Here is a 21195-nt window from a genome sequence, read left to right on the forward strand (position 1 = left end):
TTTAGTCCTCACATTTACAGATAAGAAAACCAAGGCAGAGAGAGGCTAAGTGACATACCCAAGGTCACATAGTTACTAGTTGCTGGGATTTGAACGTCAATACTTAGTCTGTGCACTTAAAACACTGCACGATTCTGTAATAAAGTGTGTGCCCATTAGCAATTAGCATATGTAGTGTGCATGTATAGATGAAGGAAATATGCTTGGTATCTTTGGAAGTGCATTATATGAGCAAAAAAAAATTTGTTGGACTCCGTATTGACAGAGGACTAATTATGTGCAGCAGGGAAAACTACTGCTAAGTAGGTAAAGAGATTGTACCAACTGAACTGGAAGTCAAATATGTGCCTACTAATCTTGTTAGTGCTGGAAGAAACAGAAGTGTGAATATGACCCAGTCACAAGCATTGAGTGCTGTGTGAAGAACGGCGTGAGGGAGAGAGAATAAGACCGTCTTTCCAAACAGAACCATGCCGTGTTTCGTTTGTTTGTTTGTTTGTTTTGAAGAAACTTAGTTTCTTTACTGGCATTATTTTAATAACTAGTATAAATGATCATTACTGGCTTTATGATGCACAAAAGACAGCAATTCTACTGATAATGATAGTAAGTATCCTTTACCTTATTTTAAACAACTTAGCAATAAAGTCATTATCTTGAATAGGTTAAAAATATCAATAACAATACCTCCTGTTCCAATTATCAACATCAAATTTGAAATACCAAAATAATTTTTAGTATGACTGAAATGTGGTGAAAATGAATATATGACTGAAAATTTAATATTCTAAATCTTAATGTTTTTATCTCATTCATAGAGGAAAAAATAATGAAGACTATAGTTAAAAACCATATCCACAAGCGACAACTGAATTTAAAGAAATACTTTAATATGGCTAAATTAACCACAGAGTTAAGTTGAGAATCTTTTTGCCTGTATCTCACAAGTAACAACATTCAATTTTCTTGCTTTTACATGGAATGGCTGGTCAACTTAGTGTCTGATGAACTACTGACATAGACTTTAGTGAGAAATCTTTCTGGGTCTACATATGATTGGAATACCCAAAACTATCTGCAAGAGCCTTTAAACTCTTGCAGCCATTTCTGCCAACTTAGAGTAACGAGTTGGCATTTTCTAATTTAGTAGCAATAAAGAATAAGAAAAGTAAGTGACTGAATGCAGAACTTGGCTTATGTATGACTCAAGCATTCTATTCTAGACTTACCAGTAATTTAAACTATAATTAAATTTTTTGAGTACTGATTAATCTTTTAAAATATTTATTTCAAATTGTTGGTCTGCAAACCCAATGAAGACCTATTAAGTTTGAGGAACACTCCTGTGGAGGGAGATATGGGAATGACTTCACAGGAGAAAACTCTACCTTATTTCAAGAAGGTTCAAAGAGAAGGAGAGTCTTCGAGAGGCTATGTGTTGAGGAGAAAATAATTTGAAAATGTATCTCAAAAAGGAGCAGGAGATTACACAGAATTTAGGTTACTCTGAGATATACTACTGAGGGGCTTCAGAATAAAGACTAAATATACTGGTTCATAGGTCCATATAAGCCACTGGAAGGACAAATAATAAGTATAACATGACCAGAGACTCTTTTAGGAAGTGTTTTAGCACTGAGGACAACTGCAGGGGATGATACCAGCAATAGGGGTTCTGCAGAAAGAAAAGCATGGTGTGACAAAAATCCATAAAAGGGGGAGAAGTAAGGAAGGGAGAAAGGAAGAGATGGGGCAGTAGAACTTAATTATATGAAGGCATAACAGGTTTCTGATTAGACAGCACATGTGGTATAAACAGTGCATCTAAAAATACATTTAAAACATTAGCTGGTTCCTGTGAGAAAGTAAATTCTTAAATAAGATTTTCTGTGAGAAAGTAAATTCTTAAATAAGATTTTCACTTTTATGATTTTAGAATTAAGATATTTTATCTAGATTTGCTTTTTAGCTTCCTTTCCCAGAAGTACTATAAATAAGCCCAGTTATATAACTAAGAGGGTCCTATCAATCATCTATCTGTCTGGCATGTTAAATATATCTTGGATGGGTTAGGGACTTTGGCTAATAGCTGTATTTATATTAAAGTAAAATTTGTCTTTGTCTTATATAAAGGTCTTTAATTTTTCCATAATAAAATAGGTTGTTTTCAACGGTATTCTTAGATGGTTCTTGACATCACAATGTCAAGGACTATGAAAAGTCTTTTATCTTACTTGAAAGCTAAATCTAGATTTACTTAAATTTGCCATAGTTTCACAGATGCTGGTAGAAGTCACAAGACTCCTGGGTCAGAGAAAAAAGGAACATTATTAACTCACAGCAATAGCAGTAGCAAGAATATCTGCAATTTGTGCTGGTTTCTCAAGTTTCAATTTGCACAGGAAAACATGAAGAGAGTATGCAGATGAGGAAATCTGACCTTAGGGAACCTGAATCTCATTATGGATAGTAAGCATGACTGCCCTTTGCTTTGAGGCAGGCAGACACATCTCTTTGAAAAGGGTATTCAGTGCCTCGAAGTACAAGACGTGCAGAAAGGTGAAAGAAATGTCTCCCCACATAAAAACCTCTCAATTCGACATTATCTTGCCTTCTGGCAATTTTACCTGTCACTGTACTGGTCACTCAGATTCAAATGGTTGACAGAAACTGGGAACAAATCCATTCAATTTGTCTCATTTGCCATTTAATTAAGGCTACTACCTACAAGACGCCAAACACCAAGATAAGGCCAATCTGCAGTAATGACCTTATCCATGACACCCAAGGTCCTAGACCTAACCAGCTGAACAAATTCTATAAAGTGCCAGGGTCTACTAAGAAATCCAATGGCTTTCCCCTTAAATTTCTGTACTGACCTTTGCACTTGGCATTAATCCAGGTACGGATGGGAACATAAAGAATGCAGAGATTCTTCCTTGACCCAAGAAGGAAGTCTAGGATAATTCTATCATCCATAATAAATGCTGGCCAGTGAGTTGAGGCTGAATTAAGTATCTTTTAGGGTTGATGCAGTGTCATTGATCATTCCTTTCTGGGAAGCTCCACTGAATGAGCAAAGGTAGCTGCTTTTGCAGAGATTTCCACATTCATCTGACAACTACAGGATCTGCTGGTAGTGTTTCCCTAAATATTCAAAGGCCTTTATGACCACTCCTAAGGTACTAATTACTGTGTTTACAGGGAGGGAAGCAAATTAATGCCTGGCCTTCATAAAGAAGTACAATACTACAGGTATTCATATTGTCCCTGGAAAGAAAGTGTTTACAATCACTGGGGCCACTCAAATGAGACCTTCATCAGCTGGGAGGGCAGGGCACAAGGTGACGGTGCCTTCAGTGTGGCCTCCCAGGAGCCCCAGTTCAGTTCAAATAATTCAGTCTAGTTCTTGTTTTAAGAGGACTTTCCCTACTTGTCTATACCACCAACTGGGTGACATTTCTTGGCCCCATGATATGGCTTCACTATGAGTGGGAAAGACATAAACAGCTGCTGACAGCTGACAGGTATTTTGCTTGAGAGGTACAAGAGCTACTATTATCCCTTTGGTTTCCAGTAGATTTCTCAATAAATTTAAAAGAAATGGCCATCAAATTGTGGAAGAGCTGTCTGGTGGTAGATGATGGCCAGCAATCAATTAAACATAAGCCATGGAACAATTTGGGATATCTGCATGTTTTCCTTCATAAAGAAAGGTCAAGGGACAATTCACTAAAAGACAAACGTCATTAATATCTCTCCCTTCCCTGTGTCTCCTGGTATCTGATGTGTTTCTCTTAGCAGGTACTGAAGCTGTTCTCCTTCCACTGCTACAAAACCAGTGTATTCCATTACAGTAGCTATAACATCACCTTTTCTCCAGTTATTCCCTAACTGTATCCAAACCTTTGGTCTGAAAGTATCAGGTACAACAGAGACAAGAGCATTGCTATAAAACTTGCAGAGATGGGCTATGGAAGTGACGTCAGTAAGATGGCTAAATATGACACCCCTCGCACATACCCTGACCCAACAACAACAATTTGGCATCTAGCCACAGAAAAAAGGTGCCTTCGTAGGAGCTGTGGAATCCAAATCGGAGATTATGAATCACTAATGCAGACTAAGACCAAGGAGAGCCATTTTGAGAAAGTAAGCTTGCATTCATGCCACTGATTCACCAACTACAGGCCAGAAATAGCTGCATACCCTTGAGAATTCAGATACAGCCCCTTATGGCTTTGGTTCTGTCACCAGCACCATATGTCAATGGACCTGGGAAGAGTCACACTCATCCATGTATCAGGTAACAGACACACAGATTTCAGTCCCAGCTGTAGACCCTAAACTGGATCCTGAAGTAGACTGTGAACCAGCCCCAGCCCCATTCTGCTGCAGTCTGGAAGTCCCTATAGGTAAGCCTGACAAACTCAGTCAGACTGTAGATTGTAAAAGGGTCCTGTACCTGCTTCCAGCTCATCCCAGCCAGTCTCCAAACAGCCTTCCTGACACAGAGACTCTGCAGGAGACTCTGTCTGCAGCCTCAGATATCCTTAAAGGGCACAATACTTGACTCCAGCCCCCTCCAAACCATAGCCTGCAAGCAGTCCTGCTGATGCAGGGACCTGGCAGGAGACACTGCTAGCTGCACTCCTACAGATCTTGAAGAGACCTATACCCAGCTCTGGCTCCATCACAAACGCAGTCTGCCAGACCAGCCAGCCAGAGACCCAAGCAGGTGACATTCCTTATCAGCTCTTCCAGAGATCCTGAAAAGGGTCCTATACTAAGTTCCAGCCCCTCCCAGCCATAGTCCATGATCAGCACTGCTGGCTCAGGGAACCAGCAAGAGATACTCCCACCTGTACCCTTAGAGATCCTGAAAGGTTCCTATATTCAGTTCCAACTTCTCACAGCCACAGTCATAAGCAGTCCTGCCAACATAGGGACATGGTGGGAGACACACATGTCTGCACCTCAGGAGATCCTGAAATAGCCTTAAACTTGGCTCCAGCCCACCCAGCCACAGGCAGGGAACAATCCAGCTCACCCAGGGACCTGGTGGGAGAAATGCCCATCCATGCCTTCAGAACCAGGTCTGTAGACTTTGATCAAGGCTGGGGAACCTGATACAGTCCTTGGGCTCAGTTCAAGCCCCTCTCAGGCATGCATGGTCTAGGGTCAATCCTTCCTACCAAGAGGCCCATTCAGTGACCAGGAAGCAGTCCTTCCTGAACCTGGCAAGAGCTACACTTGTCCACATGTAATAGGCCCAGTGTCTGAGGTCCCAACTATAGAGCTTGAAGCAGACCTTACCTCAACACTATTCTACCGAACAAGGAACTGAAGGCAGTCTCATCCACCTAGGGAATAGACAGAATCCACACCTGAGACGATGGTAACAAACCTGCCAACCATGGACCCCACTACAGATCCAGTGATCACATCACAACAGCTCCAACCAAGTATGAATGCAATTCCAAAGGTAATCCCAGCAGCCCAGGGAACAGAGAGAAGGTCGTTTTCTACTGAAAACTGTCTTTAAAGACTAGAAGAGAAATTTGCTCCTTCAAATGCAGAGACATCAATGCAAAGCTACACAGATCACAAAGAATCAGATAGAAACCACAAAAGAAAATAAAGCTCTGGTAACCAATCCTAAAGAAACAAAGATCTATGACTTTTTCTGACAAAGGATTTTAAATAATCATCTTTAAAAAAACTAAGTGAAATACAAGAGAACACAACTAAACACAAGGAAAACAATGCATGAAGAAAATGACAAGCTTAATAAAGAGAAACCATAAAAAGAACGAAATAGAAACCTTGAAGCTGCATATAACAGAACTGAAAAATGTAAGAGATTCAACAACAGACTTGATCATGCAATAGTCATTGAACTCAAAGACAGATCATGTGAAATTAGCTAAATTAAAGAAAAAGAAAAAAAAGTGAAAAAGAGTGAAAAATCTACATGCATTATAGGACACCATCGAGTGAATGAACATCTGCATCATGGGAGTCTCAAAAAGAGAAGAGGGTGGGAAGCAGATAGTTTATTTAAAGAAATAATGGACCTGGGAAGAGTCCTGGGAAGAGAAGTTTACCAAATCTTGGGAGAGATCTATACATCAAGGTATAGGAAACTGAAAGGATCCCAAGTAAGACTGACCCTAAAATGATTACTCTAAGACACATTATAATCAAAATGTTAAAAGGCAAAGATTAAGATGAAATTTTTAAAGCAGCAAAAGAAAAATGACTCACCATATACAAAGAAACCCCCATAAGGCCCACCATTGGCTTTTTCTCCAGAAATCTTCTAGGCCAGGAGAGAGTGGGATAATATAGTCAAAGTGCTGAAAGGGGCGGCAGGGGGGTGGGGGTGTGGGGAAGAGACACTTCCAACCAAGAATACGATACCCAGCAAAACTGTCCTTCAGAAATGAAAGCGAAAGGCATTCCCAGACAAACAAAAGCTAAGGGAGTTCATCACCACCAGACCACCCTTACAAGAAATGTTAAAGGTAGTTCAACATGAAAACATAAAAAGATAAAACTCAGTGGTAAAGGTAAATATGTGGTGAAATTCAGAATACCCTATTACTGTAATGGTGGTATATGAGTCATTTTATCTCTACATAAAAGTTAAAAAACAATATTAAAAATTATAGCTACAATAATTTGTAAATGTATGCACAATACAAAAAGATGTAAAGTTGACATCAACAGCATATAATGTGGGGGAAGAAGTAAAAGTATGTTTCTACATGCAGTTAAAGGTAAGTTGTTATCAGCTGAAAATAGACTGTTATATCTATAAGATGTTCTATGAAAGCCTCAAGATAACCACAAAGGAAAACACATTACAGATAATCAAAAGAGAAAGAGAAAGGAATTAAAGCACAACACTACAAAAAAAATAAATCACAAAGGAATAAAGGAACAAAGTAACTTTAAAAAGTCATAACACAATTAAAATAACAAGAATAAGTCCTTTCTTGTCAACAATTAAATATAAATGAGGCCTTTTGATCTACGCTTCTCTTGCTCAGGCCTGCTTCCACACCTGAAAGTGTACTCTCTCTTCTGATAAAGCTATTATTTTCTGCTGTAAAACTGAGAGATTGATAGATAGACAGATAGATAGATATAAATGAACTAAATTCTCCAATCAAGACACAAAGTGGCTGAATAATTAAAAAAAAAAATAAGATCCAACAATGCGCTGCCTATAAGACTCACTTTAGCTTTGAAGACACACATAGGTTGAAAGAAAAGGGATGAACAAAGATATTCCATGCAAATGGTAACCTAACCAAAAGATAGCAGGAGTGGCTGCATTTATATCGGACAAAATAAGACTTTCGGTAAAAATAAGTCACAAGTGACAAAGAAGGTGGCTGTATAGTGATAAAATTTGATTCATCAAAAGGTTATAAACATTGTAAATATATATGCACCTAACACAAGAGCACCTAAATATATAAAGCAGATATTAACAAAGCTGAAGAGAGAAATAAACAGCAATACAATAAAAGCAGGGAACTTCTATACCCCACTTTCAACACTGATAGATCATTCAGACAGCAAAACTGGCAATCTGGGCAGTGTGAAGTTTGATCAGCACTGCAATTACTTTCCATAGCTCTCAGTTTAAAGAGGGGTGTCTCTAATATATTAGGCTATCGTTTTCCAAGTGTCAAACCAAGAAGCTAGACCATTAGCAGTGGCCCAACTGTTAGGTCTCAGTAAAAACATAATAGTTCATCAAGGAGATGATGGCCAGAGCTACAAGAAAGGCCTGAAGTCTGCCCACTGAATCGAATGACTATGTCTATGTTTGATTCTGCACAGCTGGTACTAAGGTCGAACAACAGTGGCAACTCAGTGTATATCTTCGGGTTTTAACTTCAGAGAACCATCTAAAACACAGGCCCAGGCATTGAGTGCAACCTCTGTAAATATAGGGCTCAACTGTGCCAGCAGGTTTGCTTTAGGGGATGCAATGAAGGTGAAGTTTCCCCCAAGAGATGGCTGTCAGTTTTTTAAGTAAAGCCAAGATGCTGCTGGGGCCAGCTGAGTTCTTAAATATTTCATTTCCATTTGACAAGCAAGCTTGTTGGTTCTTCCCACACTGTTACTTGTAGAGTCTGAGCTGACCTGCCCCAAAATGAGAATGTCAGGTCAGAGTCCCAAGACCCACCTGAGTCAGTTCAACAGCAGCAGGCAAAGAGCTGCTTTTCAAAATGGGTTTACCTAGTAGCTGTGTCAGGGAGGTGACAAACCCCAAGGATGCCTCTGGGTGGAGGCCACCTTCTTCTGTCAGAGGTTCCAGTTGGCAAAATCATCAGTCACACATACTGCAGATCAAAGGGCCACAAAGGTAGAGAACGTGTCACAGTGACGATAGCTCTCAAAAGGTAGAGTACAGGTCACAGTGCAGCCAGTTGGTCTGGGCCCTCCTCAAAGGCTATTCATTTGCAGGTTAGCCAATATAAAAACCAATGAGAAAGCCAATGTGCAGCCTATACTGTTTTCAAAACTCAAAAGAGTCTATACCTTTTGGAAGCAGGGGCTGAAAAGGTAGCAGTTTTTCCTTGAGTGCTGGAGGAATTGAGCATTTTCAATCTGCCTATGTAGTCCTAAGAAACTTTACCTGGCAGGCAGCCCCCTGGATATTGTTGGAGTATATCGCCCACCACAGCTGGCAGAAATGTGATAGCTCTGCATCAGGGCCACTGAGACTGAGGCTTCTGTCTTGTTAACTAATACATCTATATATACTATGGCAATTTTTGCCACCAGAGGGCAGAGGCACTTGCACTAAATCCACACCATTCCAAAGGACAGTGGGAAGGATTTGTGTGTCCTTATAGCACTTTCTACACATATCTCTTTCCAACTGGGAGAACCTCCTCCCATACTCATGGCATAGAAAAGTGAAGCATATACACATTAATTCTTCATATGCGTTAGATACAGCAGTAACAACAACAGATCACTGCACTGGCCCAAAGGGCCCCACGCATAAAATATTAGTTTCCCTTTTCCACTTGCAACTAGGTAATACAGAGTCTACAAAGAAAACAATAGAAATCATCTGTAATCCTACAGGTGAGACATGGTCACTGTTAACACTTTTAATAACTGTTAAGACTCACAGATGTTTCATGTAGTATGTGTATATTCATACCTAATAACTGAGCTTGTACTATGCTTAGCTTATTGCATATTATACCAAGCATTTTCCCCATGTCACCATCAAAAATTCCTATTATCATTATATATGAATGTACCATAGTGTTCATATGACATTATCTATGTCATTAATATGGCCCATTTAGGTTATTTTCAAAATTTATTACTATTACAAATAATGCTGCAAGAAATAGTGTTAAATCTTTTAATGCTTTCTTTTATATACGAAGTGAGGCAGGAATCTAATTTCTTTTTATTTTTTTCATTTTTTTCTCCAAAAAAAGCTTTTTTTTTTTCCCAAAACGTTTACTATTTGTTTTTAAAGCTTCTTATAATGTACTAAGCTCTTTTACTCTGTATACAGACTTATGAATCTGTATCTATGCCATCTGCCTTCTGAAGTACGCCTAAAATACAGTTCTCTGCAAGACCAGTAACAAGGGTTTGCTGGGTAAGAATGAAAATGTCCTGCAGTTCAAACACTGATTCAGTACATTAAATAATTTTCTACTTTCCCTAAAGTATGTACTAATACCGTGAGTAGTTTCCCATATGCCACTTACCAAATGTTCCTTTCTTCTCTCATTCACCCTTAAGAAGAACTCCAACTGTGAGGCAGATCCATTCCTCCATACCTAGGTTACGTGACTAGCATTACCTCTTCTGGAAAGCCTTACCCATCTCTTCCCCCATGGAATTTCTCTTCGAAACTTTGAAATGTGTACATTAATTCCATTACTATACATCTACTGTAACTCTTCTTTCAGATGTATATTTCTTTTTATACTTTAAACCTACTGAGTTCAATAACAATGTCTAATTCATCTCTGTAACTACAAATGGTAGTTAAAAAATAACCAGAGCTCACAAAATAGCTATTGAATTTACAACCCAACATTCAATAGCTATCATACAACCCAAAGAAAATTCTGAACGTGAAATTTCTAATATGATCTCTATTGGCTACTCCACTATAGTATTATACATGTACTTATATTTTTATAATACTCATTTTAATTAGGGTTATCATAATTCTCCAATATTATGGTAAACTTGTTTTCATATACTCCATTAGTTCCTCTGCTAAACTACTCTATTTTAGATAAGTACATTAGTTCGAATTCTATGTTGAGTGTTTCAGGAAACCCAAATGAAATTAATGGTTTGTCTCTCACCGTTTGCCTCGTGGATAATGCCGTACATATTCCCCAATATCATGAGCAGCAACGGCTAAGACTTGTGGATCATCTGACACTTCCAGAAGTTTTGTCAAAATTCTAAAATAAATTTAATGCAAAGAGAGATCAATTTTTGATTCTTCTATAGAGCACAGTAAAGCACAGGTATAATGCAGATATTTTCCTGAAAACAGACATTTATAATCATTTTTTCTACAGATTTTGCTATTACACAGAATAACTTACACATAAGTTATCAGTTTTCAAACCTTTATACATATATAACAGGTTACTTTCAGGTTTGCAACGTATATCATGCACTAGCAGTCCTCAACCTTTTTGGTATACCAGGGACTGGTCGGTGCTCCTATGAGAATCTAAAGCCTGATGATCTGAGGTGGAACTGAGGTAGTGATGTTAGCGCTGGGGAGCGGCTGCAAATATAGATGAAGCTTCGCTCACTTGCCTGTCGCTCACCTCATGCTGTGTGGCCTGGCTCCTAACAGGCCACAGACTGGTACCAGTGAGCAGCCTGTAGGTTGGGGACCCCCTGCCATGCATAGTTCCCAAAATATCAGGGACTCCTTCTCCTACTCTCAGAGGATCTTTGCTAATTATATTTTTAAAACAGATCATTTGTAAACCTTTTGTTAGGAGTAAATTACTATTAGCTGTAATCAAAATGGAGCACTGAGTACTGAGCACACACATCTCTCTCTCACTCCAATTCTCACAAAAGACTTGACCATATACTTTATAACTATAACTAAGTCCATAATAGCAAGTACATGTTTCTGAGAAGTGGGCAGCCCAAATTCACAATCCTGATTCCTTTGCTGTTCTAAATACACTTTCCAGAGTAACATATGAGCAGAGGACAATGACTTCTGGAGTCTGATAGGTCTTCTGAGAAAAGGAGTCAACTACCAACAGCAGAAAAAGCTCCACTTTGCTGAGAGCCTGGAGCCATGACCAGATTTGACTCTTCAGGGACCTCCACGAGAAGATTCATCTCACTCAGGAGGGTGTGCGTATCCTTGGAAGTGAAGAGAAAGGGGGACTACACTGCTCAGAATCTAATTAACTGGAAAAGGACGGCCTTTCTCATGAGTGCAGGTGGAGATCATTCAAGGATAAGTCAATCACAGTCTAATTCCTATGTTATTTAAACTGCTCGAGGGCAGAGAAATAGGGAGAAAACTCAACTCATTCTGCAAGCAGGGCATAGCTATGATAACCAATCAGAATGAGTACTTTTTAAAAATGGGTAGGTAGAATGCTAGCTAATAAAAAAACTGCTTTCTAATATGCCATTAGCCACTCACTCAGATATAGATATATATATATATAAACACGTTAAAGAATTAGCTAATTGAATCCAGTAGAAACATGAGAAAGTATCTTTTACTCAGTTCTTAGCTCCAATGTCACCTCTTGCTTAAAGGCCTCCAATTGCCTTAAGACAGTCCCCTCTTTCATTATTCTCTACTCTCATTTCCTGATTTATTTTTCTCACAGTACTACCACCAACCATTATATTATATATTTACTTGACTATTTGTTTAGTCTCTCTCTCCCAAATATAATGTAAGTGTAATGAGAATAAGAACTCTTATTTTTGCATTGTATCTGCAACACCCAGAACAGTAATGACCACACGACGGATGCTTGATAAACACTTGTTGAAAAAAATGAATAAATTAAGTATAAAATGGTGATGCCAATTGGGAAAAACAATTTTGACAGCTCTTAATGGAATTTAAAATACACAGACCTTCTGATCTAGCAAGTCTATTTCTAGAAATCAATATAACAGAAATATTTTCATATTTCCACAAAGATGTCTGTGTAAAATATCTTGAAAAATGACTAAGAGAAGAGGCCAGAAAGGGAAGGCCACATAGAAGGGTTAGGATTTCCCTCTATTTCTTCTTCCACACTGGCAGCACCTGCTTTTTCCCCTGCAACAATGATAACTTTGTGTACAAAGCAGTTGAACATCCACCATTTTATCTAATCTGTACTACTAGGATTATTAGGTCTCCCTACTTTACAAAGAGGTAAACTGAGGTGTGGCTTAATAAAGTGGGAAAAAAAGAGACTAAGTTAAGAGATTCCAAGCCCTAGTAAGTGAAAAAGACAAGTCACAGATTAACACATTTAGTTTGGTGACATGTACAACTAACTATATAAAGATACAGGTACAGATATGTCAATGAATGATAAAACACTGGAGACTGTATCACCCGTTGACACTGGTTACCGCTGGGAAGGAGACTGAGACTGAACAGCAGTGAAGAAACCTTTTCAGTTTAGTTCTGTATGCCTTCAAAAGTGCTTGAATAACTTGGTCCATGCTGTTTGATATAACTTAGAATACTACGATTTAGTAACAAACACACACAAAGAAAATTACCTAATTTTACCAAGATGCTCAAGATGTTATATTCTCTTAATATTGCTAATTTAAAATTAAGTTGAAATTTACATTTAAAATATTTAAGAGGAAAAAGTTTTGAAACCATTTAGTTGTCTGTTTACATATAAATTATTCATTTACAAAATATAAATCTTATTTCTTAAAATCTTTACTAAAAAACTTGAACCGTAACTATTTTGGCTTATATCATTTGCATTAAAGGAAATACTTAAAAGTAATTAACTCTATTTTATTCAAAATCCATATGAATCTATGAAATTTGCTTACTTAATTTCTGGAGCATCCCCTAAGACTGTGGTTCAAGGTTTCTCTGCCTAATTTTTTCTATCATCAGCTCTACCTGTTGAATAGCTAAACTCTATAAACAACACGAAGCACTGATATAGAACTTCACTGTCAATCAAGGAATCATTTCATTATGAAGTAATTCACGCCTTCTTCCAGACTAACTGGAAAATCTGCATTTCCAAATAAAAGAATGAGCATTTGTCATACACACACATTTCAAACTCTGTGAAAATATATTTCTCTGCAGCAACACACAAATGAGAAAATGAGACCTAGAGAAGTTAGGTAATCGGCCAAGGACACTGCAAATGTTGAAACTTGAGGTCTGAATTATCATCTGCTCATTCTAACCCACACAAAGCAAAACCACACCCTGATGGCAGTTCATTCAACCTCATGAAAACCTACTAAGAAAAATCAAGACATATAGTTGATCTCCCACACATTTATATTTTTTAAATTTCAAACATTCTTTTTAAAAAAGGCCAACTTGAAAATTATTCTAAAGTTAAGTTTAATTGAAATATTTTAATCATCTCAAAAGATTAAATTACTGTGACATTATTTTGAAATTCTATTAAATTATTTTATTAAACAATAAGGAAATAATATTAACATAAGATTCTTAAAAGCATAACAGATTTGTTCTGAATACCTTAAACCAGAGGTCAGCAAGTTACAACGTAAGTCCAAACTCAGCAGCCACCATTATTATAAATAAAATTTTACTGGAACACAGCCATACTCATTAGTCTGCTCATCGTCCATGGATGCTTTGGCACTACAAGGACAAAGCTGAGTAGTTGTGACAGAGTCTGAATAGCTCACAAAGCCTGGGCCTTTACAAAAAAGGTTTGCCAATGCCTGCCTTAAACTATTTTCAAGGATCTGAGTCATTCTCCATATGGATGAGACCTGTGATACTCAAAATTAGGTCTGCAAACCAACAGCAGCAGTATCACCTGGCCCCTTACTAAAAATGCTGAACCACAGACCCAACCTTAGACCTACTAAGTTAGAATCTGTATTTTAATAAGATCTCCATAAACATTAAAAGTATATACTTAGAATCTAAGAATGTTAGAATTAGAAGGAATCACAGAGACTTTCTAGTCAAATATCCTTGTAAACACAGAAATTATTTTAATGGTTATCTTTAGGGCCATTTAGTCCACTGAATACCTGCAGCAACAATGAACATGTCTTTATATTATTACCTGTAAATCTGCTGACCATGTATTCTTTTTCAATGAGCAATCATTAATAAAAATGTTCAAAAGAATAGGTTCGAAAAGATTCTTGTAGTAGGCAAACCAAGTAGTTTCTTTGAGTCATTTCTGAATATAGTTGTTATGTTGACAACAGATTCATAAATCATAACCCAAATCTCTAGCACCACATTAACCACAAGCTGAGATTCCATCAGATACTGCAATGGGATCAAAACAGCAACATATCACAGCTTTGGAGTTGGATCGAATGTGAATGCTGACTCTGACATTTGCTAGAAATGTAATCCTGGAAGATGTCTATTCAAATCTAAAATAGAATTTACATTATTATTCTAATTGACCACTCCACAAATTTGCTCTTGTTCTCTCATGCTCCTGTTTTTCTTCAGTTTATAAACTTGCTTACTCCCTCAGCTTTTGCTTTTCTCTTAATTAAAATCTGCATGGTTTATTGTATTTCAGAGTATTCAAAATAAAGTTATTTCAAAATTATAAGAAGATTAAAAAGTAGTTTCTGAATATTATCATACTCAATAGTAATAGAGGAAAAAATGAACGTATATCACATATTTGCTCATTTTGGAATTACCTGGAAAATAGGTCAGAGCCTGATGTAAGTGCAGTTCTCCACAGATAAAAAGAAGGCCAGTATGCACTGTGCTTTTGTAACAGCAGAATAAAGATTTCCTCCGTATGTATTTTATCCGCTAGTTTGAAGGACAGCACTACTATGCCCCTCCTATCAATCATCCTCATGCAGATAATTTAAGGGAATAAAAACTAAAGACAAAGAGCTTTGAATTTCTCATCACATAAGAATAGAAAAAATCTATAGTGTCACATGCCATTCTATCTAGTTACTCACAAAGGGTCATACAGAAGTAAAAGGAATAATTTAAGGAAGCCATAAAAATTAAAACCTAATGCTAGAAAACAGAACATACACTTCGAAAAGCTCTTTAAGTGTATCATAATGAAAATACGTGTAATGCTTTAATAATAAATTGTAAAAAGCTCCTCTTTTTATTCATTTTCCAAAGACTAGATTTAAAAAGCATTATTTGAGCTCATTTTGTTGTAGTTGTTAAAAACTTAAAGGGACAAAACAATGCTGAAAAGACAATCCACTCTTTCCCATTTATCTATTCTCCATCAATCCTGCCAACATCTATCAACACTTACTTTGGTTTGCCACTTTGTTTAAATAAAAATGTATCACATTTGGTAGTATATAGAAAATAAAGTCAAACAATAGAAATAGAGCTGCCAGAAAATACTGATTGGCCACATATATATACCTCCTCTGCTCCTTCTAAACATCTCACTAAAATGACAGTAAAAGGATTTTCTTCTTCTTAAGCCATAAACCCAAAGAAAGGACGATATGGAAAATAAAGCAATAGTAATAAAATTCTAAAGTGAAAAGTCCGAGGAACAAATGCTAAATAACGAGAAAACCAAAAACCAAGCTGGCAGTAAAGGAAGTTGAGCAGGAACCTAATTTCCAACACAGAACTGTTTCTCAGTGTTTCTATAAACCAGACTCAAACTGTGCTGCCCAATATGATAGTCACTGGCCACAGGAACTGGTTAAATTTGATCGAGATTAAATTAAATTAAAAATTCAGTTTCTCAGTCACACCAGCAACATTTGTGCTGTACTGAACAACACAAACATAAACTATTTCTATCATCACAAAAAGTTCTATTGAAGTTGAAACAGAAAACGAAAAAATTTAAATGGCACAACTGACAGGACTGCCAAAAAAAAGTCAAACACACGGGAATAAATCTAATGAAAGATGGATAAGACTATAACATTATCTGAAGGAAATCCTATATAAATGAAAGGATGTTCCATGTTCATGGACTGGAGACTCCCCAAATTTTAAAAAATATCAATTCCCCCTAGATTGAGCTATAAATTCAATTCCAACCAAAATTCTACCAGAACTATTTATCCGATAAGTTTATTCTAAATGCATATAGAAATTCACAAAGCCCAAAGGCCCTGAGATATCTTAGAACAACAACAAATTCAGAGTGCTCATGCTGTCAGATACCGAGACTTACTACAAAGTATAACAGCAGTTAATGTAGTACTGGAGCAAGAACAGACAAATGATGGAACAGAAGAAAGAATTCAGGAAGACATTAGCATAGGAGAGATTCTGGGCAGGGCAATTAGGCAAGGAAAAGAAATAAAAGGCATCTAGTTTGTAAAGTGAGAAGTAAAACTATTTCTATTCACAGATGACATGATCTTGTACATAGAAAACGGAAATGAATCCACTAAAAAAAAAAAAAACTATTAAAACTAACAAAAAGAGTGCAGAAAGACTGCAGAATATAAGAACAATATAACAAGTCAATTGTATCCCTATAAACTTGTCATGATCAAAAATGAGGAAAACAGTTTCATTTACAATAGCATGGAAAAAAATTTTAGAAATAAATTTAGCAAAAAAATGCAAAACAAAGTCTGAAAAACTACAAAGCACTGCTAAAAAAGAAATCAAATATGATATAAATAAGAAAGCATCACATGCATCTGAACACTAAAGATTGTTAAGAAATGGCAATACTCCTTAAATTGATTTACAGCTTCAACACAATCCTTAATAGAATCCCAATCAGCTTCTTTATAGGTTTTAACAAGGTGATTCTAAAATTTATATGAAATGGCAAGGGACCCAGAAGAGCCAAAACCATCTTGAAAAAGAAAAACAGACTTCCAGTTTCCAATTCAACATGTAAAGAGCTTGCACATCTTCACTATGGTCCTCACAAGAAAAGCTAACAAACTGAAAATCAACACCTCTTCTTTGATCCAAGAGAAAACTGAGGTTCCAGGGAAAACAACTGCCATGTAAGCTAAAGAAATAGGCAAATACAGCACTTACATCTAACTGGGAGGAGAAGCTACTGCTGGATCAATCAACTAGAAGGAACACTTTAAGGGTAATTGACCAATTGCTGAAGATTGAGAAAGGACTAGCTTGAAAGATAAAAACTTATATACACACCCAGCCATGCTGGATCCTCACTGTGCTCATCCAAATAGAAATAGATAATCTGAATAAGTATCTGTTAAAAAATATATATCCATTAAAGAAATTAAAGCAACAATTAATAACCTTCCAAAACAGAAAGTAATCTCATTAATAATCTCATTAATAAATTCTACCAAACACTTAAGGAAGAAATGATACTAATTCTCTACAACTTTTCTCAGAAAACAGAAGCAGAGGAACACTTCCTAATTCATTCTATGAAACCAGCATTACTGTAATACCAAAATCAAACAAAGACATCACAAGAAAGAAAAATGACAGACACTATCACTCACGAATTGCAAAAATCCTCAAGAAAATAGCAGCAAATCAAACCTAACAATGTATAAAAAGAATTACGTACCACGACCAAGTCAAATTTATCCCAGGTACACAAAGCTGGTTCAATATTTGAGAATATATAAATGTAACCCATCGCATCAACAGACCAAGAATAAAAATCACATGACCAGATAAATATATGCAGAAAAATCATTTGACAAAATTCAACACCTATTAATGAACTCTCAGCAAACTAAAAATAGATGGACCTTCAACTTGGTAAGAGAACACTTACAAAAACAAACAAACAAACAAATATATAGCTAACATCAAACTTAGTAATGAGAAACTAGACGCTTTCCTGATAAGATCAGAAACAAGTCAAGGACGTCCGCTCACCACTCCTTCTCAACATATAGTGGAAGTACTAGCTGATGCAATAAGATAAGGAAATAAAAGGCATAAAGATCGGCAAGGAAGAAATAAAACCGTCTTTATTTGCAGATGACATCATAGTCTAAGTAGACAACTCAAAAGACTCTATTTTAAAACTCCTGGAATTAAACAATTATAACAAAGTTGCAGGATACACAGTTAATATATAAAAGTCAAACACTTGCCTATATACCAGCAATGAACAAATAGAATTTGAAATTTAAAACAAAATACCATTTACTTAGCACCCCCCAAAAAATTGAAATACTTAGGTATAAATCTAACAAAATATGTCCAAGATCTATATGAGGAAAACTATAAAACTCTGATGAAAGAAATCAAAGAAGAACTAAATAAATGGAGAGAGATTCCACATTCATTAACAGGAACACTCAATATTGTCACGATTTCAGTTCCTCTCAACTTCATCTATAGATTCAATGCAATCCCAATCAAAATCCCAGCAAGTTATTTCATGGCTATCAACAAGTTGATTCTTTAAATTTTATAAGGAGAAGCAAAAGATACAAAATTGCCAACACAATACTGGAGAAGAACAGTGAGAGGATTGACACTATCCAACTTCAAGACTTACAACTTCAATAAAGCTATAATAATCAACAGAGTATGATATTGGTGAAAGAATAGACAAATTGATCAATTGAACAGAAGAGAAAGCTCAGAAATAGACCAACATAAATATAGTCAACTGATCTTTGACAAAGAAGCAAAAGCTATGCACAATGGAGCAAAAAGATATTTTTAACAAATGGTGCTAGAACACCTGGATATCCACATGGAAAAAAAAAGTAAATCTAGACACAGATCTTACACCCACCACAAAAATTAACTCAAAATGAATCACAGACCTAAATGAAAACCATAAAACTATAAAACTTCTAAAAAATAATATAGGAGAAAATCTAGGCAACCTTGGGTATGACAAAGACTTTTTACATACAATGACAAAGTACAATCCATGAAGATAAATTGGATTTCATTAGAATTAAAAACTTCTGCTCTGCGAGACACTATGAAGAAAATGACAAGCCAGAGATGGTAAGAAAATATTTGCAAAGCATGTATCTGATAAAGAACTTCTATCTAAAATACATAAAGCACTCTTAAAATTCAACAATAAATAAAACAAATGACTCAATTTAAAACTAGTTAAAAGACTTGAACAGACATCTCACAAAAAAGATACACAGATGGCAAATAAGCATACGAAAATATGATCAAGACCATATATCATTAAAGAATTGTAAATGAAAACAAAAAGACAGTACTGCACCCCTATTAAATGGCCAAATTCCGAGCATACGAAAATATGACCAACACCATATATCATTAAAGAACTGTAAATGAAAACAAAAAGACAGTACTGCACCCCTATTAAATGGCCAAATTCCAAACACTGACGACAGCAAATTGTGGAGAAGATATAGAGCAATAGGCACTCTCATTCATTTCTGGGGGAAATGCAAAACAATAAAGTCACTTTGGAAGACAGTTTGGCAGTTTATTACAAAACTAAACATAGTCTCACCATATAATATAGCAACTGAGCTACCAAAGTATTTACCCAAATGATTTGAAAAATTGTCCATACAAAATCCCACAAACAGACACTTACAGCAACTTTATTTATAACTGCCATATTTTGAAATAACCAAGATAGCCTTCAATGGATAAACAAACTATGGTATAGTCATACAATGGAATATTCAGCAATAAAAAGAAATGAACTATCAAGCCACAAAAATACATGCAGGACCCTCAAATGCATATTGCTAAGGTAAAGAACCCATCCAAAAAGGTTATGTACTGTTTGATTCCAACTATATGACATTCTGAAAAAGGCAAAACTATAGAGATATTAAAAAGTCAGAGATTGTAAGGGGGTTCAGGAAAGGGAAGAAAGGAAAATGAACAGGTGGAATACAGGGAAATTTTAGGGCAGTGAAAACTATTTTGTATGATACTGTAATAGGGGATATGTAATATTATGCATTTGTCAAAACCCAGAGAATGTGTAACACAGACAGCATGAAACCTAATGTAAACTATGAACTCCAGTTAAAAATAATGTGTAAATAGTGGTTTGTCAATTGTAAGATATGTACCACAGTAGGGCAAGATGTTAAAAATAGGGGAAAAACCGTGCCTGGTAGAGAAAGAGAGAATATATAAGAAGTCTGTACTTTCTCCTCAATTTTTCTATAAACCTAAAATTATTCTAAAAATTATAGTCTATTAATTTTAAAAGTTAGTGTGTATATAGTAATTCTTGCAGTGTTTATAACAGCAAAATCTGGCAACAATATTAAATATCCATCAATAGGAGACTGATTAAATAAATTAAGATATCCTCAAAAAAAAAAAGGAGGAAGTAAGTGGGGGACTCTCATTTCTGGATTTCAAAACACACTATAAAGCAACAATAATCAAGACAGTGTGGTACTCATATTAGGATAATTATATAGCCCAACAGAACAGAATTGAGAGTCCAGAAATAAACTCATGTGTCTATACTCAACTGATTTTCAATAAGAATTCCAAGACAATTCAACGGGGAAAGAATATTCTTTTCAACAAATGTTACTAGAATAAATGGATAACCAGAGCAAAAGAATGAAATTGGACCCTTACCTCACAAAATAGATCGAAGACCTAAATGTAAGTGCTAAAATTATAAAAATATTATAGAACACATAAGAGTAAATCTTTATAACCTTAGTTTTGGCAATTAATTCTTAGGTATGACACCAAAAGCAAGAGGAATCAAAAGTAAATAAACTGGACTTCATCAAAATTTTTAAATGTCTCCTCTTCAAAGGGCACGATCAAGAAAGTGAGATGATAACAAAAAAAAAAAAAGGGAGATAACACTTGCTAATCATATAACAGATCAGGGACTTTTATCAAAAAAAAAATTTTACACACACACACACACACACACACACACAAACTCTTATGACTAAATAAAAAGACAACCCAATTAAAAAATAAAAGAATCTGAATAGACATTTCTCCAAAGAAGATATAAAATGGCCAATAACCACATAAAAAGATGCCTGACATCA

At 36.0% G+C, this 21195-nt stretch overlaps 1 protein-coding gene across 6 annotated transcripts in view; it reads right to left on the reverse strand.

The window, feature by feature from the left end:
* The window catches only part of ATP6V1H (ATPase H+ transporting V1 subunit H), a 124643-nt gene that overhangs the window by 37427 nt on the left and 66021 nt on the right, over positions 1 to 21195 (reverse strand). For 5 of the 6 annotated variants that reach the window (XM_011359156.2, XM_023530040.1, XM_011359154.2 and 2 more), the window contains one exon: positions 10377 to 10478. The exons of the other annotated variant lie outside the window; for it this stretch is intronic. In XM_011359156.2, the coding sequence (XP_011357458.1) occupies positions 10377 to 10478 (102 nt within the window). The remainder of the gene's footprint in view (positions 1 to 10376; positions 10479 to 21195) is intronic. 6 annotated transcript variants of the gene reach the window in all.

Source organism: Pteropus vampyrus, unplaced genomic scaffold (genome assembly GCF_000151845.1).
Source record: "Pteropus vampyrus isolate Shadow unplaced genomic scaffold, Pvam_2.0 Scaffold45, whole genome shotgun sequence".
Classification (NCBI taxonomy): domain Eukaryota; kingdom Metazoa; phylum Chordata; class Mammalia; order Chiroptera; family Pteropodidae; genus Pteropus; species Pteropus vampyrus.